General features: G+C 38.5%; 1 protein-coding gene across 1 annotated transcript; it reads right to left on the reverse strand.

Annotated features, from left to right (window-relative positions):
• Positions 1–2,413: 2,413 nt before the first annotated feature.
• LOC122080134 (carbon catabolite repressor protein 4 homolog 3-like) lies at positions 2,414–10,063 on the reverse strand. Its single transcript, XM_042647031.1, is given in 14 exon segments — positions 2,414–3,066; positions 3,068–3,112; positions 3,443–3,527; positions 3,909–3,994; positions 4,086–4,197; positions 5,368–5,480; positions 5,681–5,713; positions 5,836–5,928; positions 6,225–6,311; positions 8,878–8,959; positions 9,097–9,149; positions 9,237–9,302; positions 9,382–9,545; positions 9,691–10,063. Coding segments are annotated over 14 exon segments (1,317 nt in total). The 5' UTR covers positions 9,932–10,063; the 3' UTR covers positions 2,414–3,009.
• Between the last annotated feature and the right edge of the window lie 1,086 nt (positions 10,064–11,149).

The following is an 11,149-nucleotide window of genomic DNA, read 5'->3' on the forward strand; positions in this document are numbered from 1 at the left end:
GGTGGGGTGGGGTGGAGGGGTGTTGTTGAATATATTTTCATTTATGAAAAAGAAAAATTATGAGCAACTGGTTGGACCAATAATCAACATGCTATATATCTAGTTGACTACCCAATGAAAAGCACCACATTGATGGTTTTGATTTGTTAATCCTATTTAACTTAACCTTCATTAGATGATTAATACCCTTGAGTATGGATGGCTGGGCTGGGTCCTGCCTTTTGAGAGTGATTCATTGGACTTTTGGTTCCTAAGGATGTTTAAATTTCAAATACATGATATTTAGGGTATGGTTGAGTTTGTGATTCGATCTAGTGACACTCTTGAATGATGATGATGATAAGGAGGAGGGGGAAGAGGACGATGATGATGACGATGTACAATGAGGACGAGGATGTCGACGATCATTATTCTAAATTTGATCATAAAAATTGATGAAGCAGCATGATCCAATTGAATGAATATATGGAACTAAGTTATAAAACTTGTTAATGGAAAATGTTTAATGTGGCAAAGTGTGATCCCTATGCCAGACACATGGGGGAGGAGAAATGACTTGCCTGCCTCTTATGAAAGGGAAAATGACTCTTATGTGGATACTTTTTCATGTGTTTCCATTAGCTCTCATGCACGCACAAGTATCACACTCCCCACAGTAAACACTTTCCCAATTTGTTATTATCAATATCTTTTGGAGATGAATTTTTGTCATTAGACTCCTTCTAATGGAAGAATTTGGTCATACACTTGAAAGATAGCCCAAAAAACAAGAAAATAATTGGGCTGTGTCGGGTAGTCATTCAATTCCAGAAACGACATTTCGTATCAAAAACAGAATTTTCAATTTTTGTGTCAAAATGTCATTTTAAAACAAAAAAATGGTATCTGAAACGAAATCAAAATGAAGGAACAAGATTTCATCGTTCCATCATTTTACGTTTCTAGCTTCTTTTTTTTCCGAAAAAAATCAAAATACACCAAGTTGACACCGAACACTTTATTCCATTTTTTGTTCCCATAGAACGAAAAAACGTCAGAAACATTTTCTAGATGACTACTAAATGTGGATAATTGGTTTATACATATAATGCTCAGCTGCGACTAGAAACAAAATAAGATTGTCAATAATTTACAAGGTTATATTTCCATTTTCCATCGTGGATGTGAGGAGTCCCCCACAAAGTCAGAAAAGTTTTTTTCTAAAGATACGTAAGATGTTCCATTTTTCCACCCTAGTTATAAAGTGGGTTTTGGATACCCATGCTCAAACATAGCCCATTCATAATTGAGCTGGTACAATAGAACAGATAAAAAATGGCCCGTGGTTTAGTCTAGTTTTCAAAATTACAACGTTTCCATGAGTACTACAAGAAAAGTGAGCGGAAGGTCTTCCACGGCGTTTCTAAAAAATGCCGCTAAATATACACATTCAAGGCCACGTAATACATAACACAACAAAAAATAAAAATATCACTATATATAAGAGTATTTGGGGGCGTTTATTGATAAATATCTCTGTATATAAGACTATATGAGCTGGTTCTTGGTAAATGCCATTATATAAGAGACTATTTACGGTGTTTCTTACTAAATGCTGTTGTATGTAAGAGTATTGGCAGCATTTAATAAAAAACGCCGTTGTATGTAAGAATATCTATCATTTTCCACACAAAAATCGAGCCCTATTCCCACAAAGAACCAACTCTGGCTCTCGCTAGTTGTGTGGGTCTGTGACAACACAAAAGTCAACTTGCACGAGCTCAGGGTCATGTTTTAGTAGAGCTTAGAAGTTCTTAAAAGGAATGAACTCAACCCAAAGGGATGGGAAGATATATGACTCCTTAGAAAACCCAAGTTGTCAACCATTTAGTGAGTCTTAGCAACACTAGGAACCCAAACACCAACTCATTGAAGCTGAGGGGAGGGGATATGCTATTCAAGTTCACTAGCCTTTCTTTCACTTCTCCCCAAACCTTTCAACTCTATGTTAGACCAAGAAACCCCATAAGACTATATCCTTTCCTTTCCCCAACTCTCAACTCAACTAGTATCAGACTGTCACCTTCTTCTGCTTGCTCCTCTTCCCAAGCAACACACTCACTTGGAAAGAACCATTACCGATATGACCTTTGGGACGACCGGTAGGAGCTTCCTGGGTCCATTCTTGTCAGCCAATATAGTGATGTATCTGATCATCCTTGGACTCGCCTCATGGTCAATTGACAAACTCATCAATGGCTAACAAAGCCACCGCCGTGAGCTCTCATCTACATGAAAACAGTTGTGCTTTTAAAGCCCTCTAATGGTTTTCCTATTAGCTTGGCCAGTGCAGCCTCTTCTGCTATCATCTCATGGTCTGTCGCTGCTTTATCTTTTGGGTAACATCGGCTAATCGTAGTTTGCAAACTGAAACTAGCTGCAATAAGTGATTATCAGATCTTCTGTTTTGCTTTCTTATTGTTTAACAGTCTTTCATGCAAGGAGATAACTTAGGAGGGCACAGAGGGAGATGCCTGGTAATACAAACTATATATGGATGAAACATTCTTGTCATTTGGGTCAAGTTTTCATGTGATGATCTCCAATGACCTTACTTGTCGAATTGCAGCATATGCAAGAGCTGTTCATCATAATTTTGACACTGACCCAACTGATCTATCTGGGGCTCATGCAAGTTGGGATCATCAACATCAGATATGGCGCTGGCATGGATTCTGAGCCCCAGAGGACTGGTACTCTGGCAGTTATCTGAGAAATCTTGCACTCTACGGGTATATTAAGACCCATCAATGTAAAAAACACAATAGCCATAGATGGGTATCTTCTTATTGCTTCCACCAAGGGTGCTTGCTTTGGCTGCAAAAACCTTCGAACAACCTCTTTTTCTCTTTTCTAGTCCATCCATGCCCTCATGAACCTTGAGGTTCCACAACCGATGTATTGATATCTTCTCAGGATGCTGTTGTGGATGCTTTTATGGTTGTTCTATCTCTTGTTTTGGTTCTTCTACTACTTCTGTGGTGGTTCTTTCTTCTGCATTGGTTTCATCTTCTCTTCTACTCTGTGTGAAGGCAAATTCAGTAGCCAAGGCCAAATGATCGCTACCCAATCTCTGCAATGGACAGTAACCCACAATACCATTAAGTAATCTTCTGACATTTATTCCAAATAAAGAATAATCTCAGGCATCCAACTGAAAAAATAAATAAATAAATAAAGTCTTCAAGCTTCAACTAAAATGAAATAAAAATTCCACTTGTACAGTGGCAGGGAAAAAAGGACAAGGATCTTTCCAACAGGACATTTTCTAAGAAATGAGGTGGAAATTTTTGTCTCAGTTCAATTTTGTCTAATTTCCGTCATTTTGCCTCCAGCTAAACGGACCCTTTAGTGGTCCTTAATAACTTGCTTTAGTACATAGAAGATAAATAAGCATCCATACCTTGTATGGAAGGCCACCTGTTTTCCGCAGAATATAAATGGGTGGAATGTCTAGAACTCTTGTAGGGATGAGTCCCTCAGTGTACCTGAAAAAATGTAAGAGTTTATACCTTCAACGGTGAGCCAACAAATTTTGAGTATCCAACCCAAACAAAGCCTTGTCCTAACCACTAGGAGTTGGATACACAAAATATGTCCTCCCACCAACATTTGAAAAAAAAAAAATTCCATGGTTCTCACTCAACTTTAAAGGGTGAAGTTTTTGTAGGAATTTTATCCATTAGTTAATTATGTTTCTAGCAGGTTTGAGTCGGGAAACAGCCTCTCGTCGACAAGGGGTTAAGGTTGCCTTTATTATGACCCTCCCCAAACCCCGTAGTGGTGGGAGCCTCGTGCATTGGGTACATCCTTTTTTAGTTAATTACGTATCTGGAACCTTGACTAATGTTTCAAAGAAATTACTTTACCAGAGATAGTCTACAGTTCCAAGAAAATTGGAGTGATAGGAAGTAGCCAATGGCTCACCACAGAAACCCCTTGTCCTTGAAGATGCCTGGTTAAAAAACATATCATCGCTAAAAACACTTCAATGGCACAAAACATGGAAGGGTAAGAGGGGTGGAAAGAAGCAGCAGCTCAATTACCTTCAGACTGGCATAAGAGCTCTTCAGCTTCAAAGGATGTCCAACTACAGTGACATTGGGACTACCAGTTGCAATTGTTACCTTTTCATTGTTCCAGAAATTATTCAATAATCTGAAATAAAAACAACTTATTGATGTAGATTGAAGCATGAAGAAGAAAAGGACAAAAACACTTTCACATACTGTTCACGTGAACAATGGTACTTGATGGGGTGGGGGGGATTAGTTGCTCTTTTGTTTATTTGCTATTTCATTAGTTTCTATTATGTTAGGTTGCTATTTGATTTACTTTCTATTTTGGTTAAAAGCTTGGAGTTAAGTTGTCTTTGCGTTTTCTTGTTGTACAAGTCCCAATATTGACTGGACTTTCAATTATGCTTTATTTCCTTTCTTGTAAAACTATCCCAATATATGTAATGGACAATTGAGAGTCCTCCTAGACGATTTAATAAAAAGAAAAAAGAGTTGTTTACAACTATGGGGCTGTGAGAGGCAGTGTGGAAGAGAGTCCTATGTGAAGTGAGAGGCCTTGAGGAGAGATGCCAAGAGGAGAGTGAGAAGCTCAAACCATTCTATCCTATCCAATCCCTATCTTATTCTTTTTTATAATCGATATCCTGTTGTTCTGAGGGGTTCTACATACCTAATATCCAACAGAAGGTGTTTTATTGCTGCTGGAATCTTTATTAGATTCTTAAAAGAGTACCCTGTTGGAGTTTCATTAGTTGCTGATTGGAGGATCCAAAACAGCCCTTGTGGTTCAGTTTTCCAAGGAGTGTTGCCGAGGTTATCAACTCCTTTGATCTGCATATGTTTTGTTCCTATGATTAAAATATCAGTTCAAGTCTATGATAATTTTGTTAGGTGTTTAAAAATTCTGATATTCAGCTACCGTTAGGTGAGTTTGATAATTTTCTATTGCTGGTTTGCTGATGTAATAATAGGTTGATAGTGCCTTACATTGATCTCTCTGTAGAGTTAGTGCCTAATGGACTAGTTGGGTACTAGGTCTACGTTACTTATCCATGGCAATAGTTTGTTTGAGATGGAAAGAAATGCAGTTATAGTTAATGATATTTTCTATCAGCTTATGTTATACTTTTTTTTTTTTTTTTTGGGTAGAAAGCTTATGTTATACTTAGGTTCTTATGAATGCAGCAGCAGCTTGAACAACAGAACAAGTTAACATCATTCCTATCAGTTTAGATTATTGACCCGAGGTTTGATCATTGGTTATGCAAGTAGCAGATTGCATATCAGTGTAGCATCTGATGATTCTCACCCGTCCATTAAAGTAAGTGTACTCCTTATTTGGCTTTCAATGCCTGCAAATTGGGCAGGATGACAGTTCCTTTGCCCAGATAAATTTCTGCTCTCATATAATGTGATATCAAGCTGCAAACAAGCCCCATAGCCATATTTGGATAAATTCACAAAGCACAAATTGATGTATTGGTTCATGATTCTACCCAAAAAAAAAAATGGTTCATGATACCATTACAAAAAATTCTGATCACCCATAATTAAGTACCACAAATAGTAGATAAAACAGCAGTAATTCTGATAACTTATGATAATGTTCTTCCAACAATCACCTCTGATGATGATAAGAATTTGTAGATTGCACTCTGCAAATAAGTGAAATTTAAATTTAGCATTTAAAATCATCAATGTGTTACAAAATACAATCACTGTATTCCAATGCAAAGTTGAGTATATAACAATAAAATTCCTCGTTATACTAATATACCTGAGGAGTGCTGTTGAAATCTCCGGCAATCACTATAGGAACATTACCCCATTTCCCAGAGAGGGAATTTGCCCTTGACAAGAGTAAACGAATCTGAAGAACAGGATAATATAAAACAGAACACAGTCATAAACTGAACTTTCTGAATCACAAACTACTATCATGAAAAAAAAAAAGCTAGTGAGAGACTAAACTCTTATGAATCATTGATGATGTGGAGGGGTTTAAAAAGTAGCAAAAAAAAAAAAGTAACAAATAATGCATGTGACCCTAGGGGAATCAGTACAGAAGCAAATTAAACTAAACTCACCAAGGGTCAATCTTGTTGGGATTAAGAAAAATATAAACACTGGATGCAGAATTAATGAATAGACCTCAAAAGAACTTACTTGTGCTAACTTAATTTCTCCTCGGCTTGGGTTAAAAAGCACATGGATGTTCCCAACCAATACCCTTCTTGATTCATCCCTACACATCTGTATATCACTTTTAAAAAATATATACATATGAAACAGTAACAATCAGTTTGTAGTTGGATGAAATGTGTAACCTTGGTTAGGCACAAAGAACAAGTAATTTCACTTTCAATTTAATGAAGGTTTAGGTCATGAGACAGACTCTACCAAGCACCTGGTAACTTATGAAGCACCTAGGAGTGGGAAGCACCTACGGACTTCATGGGTCTAATCATCGTTCCCCACCATATGGACAAGTCTTTGAACACTCTATGTTGTGCTTTGCTCACAAGGCTTGGATACTTTGACAGCAGCCCTTTCAATAAGTGATTAAAGAAAGCACATTGAGTACAGATAAAACACATTGACTTAGCAAACAAGGTCACAAGGCAACAAGAGATGAATTGGTTTGCTTAAGAGTATAGATGAAAATGGATAGTCAAAAAAATCCAAATTTGATTTGTATTCATATCCATTTAGCGGTATTTGTATTCGAAAAGTACATTTTAGATAGATCACTATTTCAAACGGGATATTATTCGATCTGCAATAGACATCCGAAGAAAAGTATCTGTATAAAATCCATCATCTGATTCAAGGGAAAAGGCTGGGCACACTAGCGCTGTGTCCAGCACTGTCTGCCTCTCTCCTCCCGACTTGGAAAAGTCCCCCTGCCACTCCCATTGGTTGAGCCGCTAGCTCCAGGAAAGCTAGCAACATGCCCAATTTCCTCCCCTGATTAAAATAACAACAGATTTTATGGTGAAATTATGTATTTAAAATAATTAGAAATTTTGAATCCCATGAATACTTTACTGGAGGTTTGAGCCTTCAAGGGAGTCCTAAATTTTGAGGAATTTCTTTCTTAGGGGGAATCTCTGTACCTCCGGTGGTTCCTATACCTATTGTGCTCCTTGGACTATTTACAAGTGCTATTCAAGCTCTTATTTTTGTAACTTTGGCCGTGGCTTATCTAGGTGAGGGGGAACAGGAGGGAAGGACGGGAAAAGCAATTGCTGGTTTCCATAGGGTTTGAAGATGGTGGAGGAGCCAACACAATGACCAACAGGGGACAGCGGGAGGCACCAATAGGGGAGGTCAATCCCACAGATTTCTCTCTTCGAGTTCTTTCCACCAACAAGATGTAAGTTTCTCTCTAATCTGTAACTCTATATGATGATCTGTCCTCACTTCTTTCCTTATCTTCCCCTGTCAAGTCTCTTTTCTCTTTATTTCGTTCATTTTCTGAAATCACTAAAAAAACCACTCTTTCTTTATGCTGCCTCTCTATGTTGCCTTTCAGATCTCAGTAATAACTCTGACTAGTTGAAGGTTCCCATATGGAGAAGCAAAAAGTGTTGCAACAACATCAACTGTGTCATTTGGTTGTGATTCCAGGGAGAAGCCTCAGCTTATTGAGTAGTTCAGAGCACTAGCCAAATATTCTGTTAGACTTAGCTGGATTGTACTTAAACAGCTGCCTCCCAGAGGAATCCTTTCTCAGTGGCTTCATGGTCTGTGTTAAAGGGATCGTTACCAAATGTACTCTTTCTCTCTCTCTCTTGAACCAACATCAATCTTATGCTTTGTCCCAGCTACGTAGAGACAGATTTCATTACTCTATGAAACCATTCCTCCTGTCAATAGGATCCTCTTCCTCTCTCGACGAAGCTGTGCTCTGCAACTATGCAGGACCACGCATGTCTGACCAGCATCCGATATCAATCGGATATGGGATAAAGGTTTACTCATTTTGTTTGATGTTTTCGAATTTGACCAGATGTTATCCAAATATCTGATAATGTAATCGAATTCAAATTTGAAAAATGCATTTTACATATCTAGCTGATATTCGAATCGAATTTGGATAATGGCTGGGACAAACGAATTCGATTACATTCAACCCGTTTGCATCTCTACTTAAGAGTAGTAAAAACACCCTGCCTCAAACTCTTTCATATATATACTTCTCAAGCACTCAAATCCAGCTCTACATTTTGTCTTGCCCCTACTACTTTTCCATGTCAAGAAAACTCCTATATAACAGGAGTTGTAGTTCTCCCAATGAACCAGCAGTATTTTTGGTTTTCCACAACCAACTTCCACAAACTTTGCAAGCTAACCAAAGCCTTCCTTTAAAAATATAAGCTTTAGTGATGACAATGGGGCAGGTTAAATTGGAATATCGCCATTCATAATTAGAGGATTGTGCTAGGCCCAATTGGGTTTCAGACTTTCAGACCACATCAAGTGTGGATATGAGTAAGGGCCCCTATTATTCATTGCCTACATATCCAATCTTTCTTCCTCCACATCCTCCTCCCCTAGGTCCTTCTTTCATTGAGTTTCTCCTCATAAACCCTTCTCCTTTTCCAAAGGTTCAGATCCGGGTTTTGGGGGAGCACAACAAACCCAAATAATTGAAATCATAACAAATGACAATTACAAATGCATCAAGGATTTTGACACACATGACCTCATAATAACTTTCTCCGACACCAATATCTAAGTATCTTGTAAGCAATATGAAATAACAAAAGACCCATCCAAACTAAAAAGGCAAAAGCAGTAACTTATAAATTGCTACCTCAAAAACAGAGAGTTGGGCAACATTATCACGAAGACCAAACCCCTTAAACTCAATGCTTTCTTCCTCCAATAATCGAAACCTAACACAATTAATAGAAGACCGATGATCATCAAAACACTCGCATTTTCTTTTTTTGTTTTCCATGCAGGAACTATCATAGCCTCAAATGCAGTCAAATACATACAAGGCAAAGAACACATTAGAGAAAATGCTTACGTATCTACTTTCCAAAGCATAGCACAACCATCAACTGAGTCTCCCGTTCGCCGCTGTTACAATAAATAGAGTGGTTCAGAACTCTGTTCCAACTTTCCTGGTCTACAAACAAATAAGTACCCTTTAATTGATATATTCACCTTGTAAGAACCATTATATCCTTCTTTCTCCATGATACTTACAAGATCATGGTACCGGTCCACCTCCTGAAAATCCAAACTATCGCAAACAATCAAGTTTCATATCGAATCCAATCGCTCATTAAAAATACAGTGGCAAACCAACCTGCAGACAGATTATATCAGGGGCCAACCCAAGGAGCTCCTCACAGATAAGCCTCTTACGACGCTCCCAGTTCATGTAATAAGAAGGAATCTGTGAATACAGGTCTCTGTGTTTCGAGGCATTCTTGTCTCCCAATATGTTATAGGACACAGCCATGAATCTCTCTGGCGAAGACAAAACCCAATAAACAACATATAAAAGACTATAAAAACTTCCTCCAAATTGATCGATAAGAAGAACCCATTGAGGATTCTACGAATCCAATCGGATATTAAGCTCGGAAAACGCAGAATCGAAGAAGTTCGTTACCTCCGGAATCAGAAAGAGATGGAGATTCGGCTTCGATCCAATGGCGTAAAATCTCCGGCTGATTGAGTCGTCGCCGTCTCTCGGGGTTGTACCAGCGACGGACCTTGTGAGTGGTTGCATTGGTGGGTTGATAAACACAGCAAGAGATTGCTTTTTGGGAGAAGCGTCGATGTTTGAAGGGCCGAGGAATCGTTGTGGTAAAGGATGAGTGCGGGGAGAGGATGCAGTTCTCGCAGCCCATTAGAGGGTAGAGTGAAATGTATCTTGTGAAGAGAGTAGTGAACTACTCCCATAACATGGGGTGAAAGATTCCCACAACGTCAGCTCAAAATTGAAACTGCACCCCTACCACCCAAAAAAACAGCTCAGATTCTCTACCCATGGTACTTAGTAGCTACCCATGTAGGGAGGTACCACGGGATGGGGCTCTTCTATGGTGCGGCAGAGATGGCAGCGCACATCGAGCACCTTGAGGCACATGTTTGGGTGTTCCAGGCTGTTGGATGTGTGCTGCCACACCTATCGCACCGTGGAGGACCAGGATCCGAGAATTTAAACTCAAATTGTATAGTTTAGGGTTCAAATCCTTAGTGGCGAGCTATGAGTGGTGAGTGGCAGTGAGGATCCAATGGTTGGGAGGGCCCTAGCATGCATCCCAACTGTTGGATCCTCACTGCAAAGGATTTTTATGCATGTAGCTTGTCTCTAAGAATTATCCCTACCGGACGTGGTCGTCTTTTCCACCCCCCTTCTCAGTTTGAAATTGCGCACAATGGTCGAAGAAGCCTACTTTGAATAAGATATTTGACATATAGTAAATTCTTTGTGATCCACCATTTATTGGTAATTGATCAAAAGACATATATAGTATAACTCTCATCCCAAATATGACCTTAAAATAAATTTTATTGAAATTATCCATGTATTCAACCTCATTTTTTTATTTTTAATGAAAGAAAAGAAATTCTTTAATTAATAGATGTAAAATAGAATATTAATATTCAGGTAAGAGCTGTTAATGCAAAACCTATCGGTCATAAGCCATTGTGGCTATACCATGCATGAATAGGACTAGGTCGTTGTTAGCCATGAGACAAAAAATAGGTATCTACAGAAAGTTATAGACAACCAAAAGTAGAGATAAAGAGCTCTAAGGTCATGATTTGATGCTCCCAAAAATTAGTTCTTCAGTCTTATTTGTGTCATTCCAATTTCTTCAATTTTATTTGAGTCATTCCAATTTCTTCAATTCTCCATCCTTCGTCTAAAGCTTGCCTGCTTCATCACATATAGTATGCTCCGAGCGTTTGCCTCCAAGCTTTTCCTGTCATCATTGATTGGCTTGTAATGAGACACATTTTCCTTTGTTCATAATGCAAGCAGCCATCCAGAAATATTTTCCTAGGGTCGTTGACCACCGAACATATCAATAATGTTGGTGTACTGGTTAGTATGTTAG

Source organism: Macadamia integrifolia, chromosome 5 (assembly GCF_013358625.1).
Source record: "Macadamia integrifolia cultivar HAES 741 chromosome 5, SCU_Mint_v3, whole genome shotgun sequence".
NCBI lineage: Eukaryota > Viridiplantae > Streptophyta > Magnoliopsida > Proteales > Proteaceae > Macadamia > Macadamia integrifolia.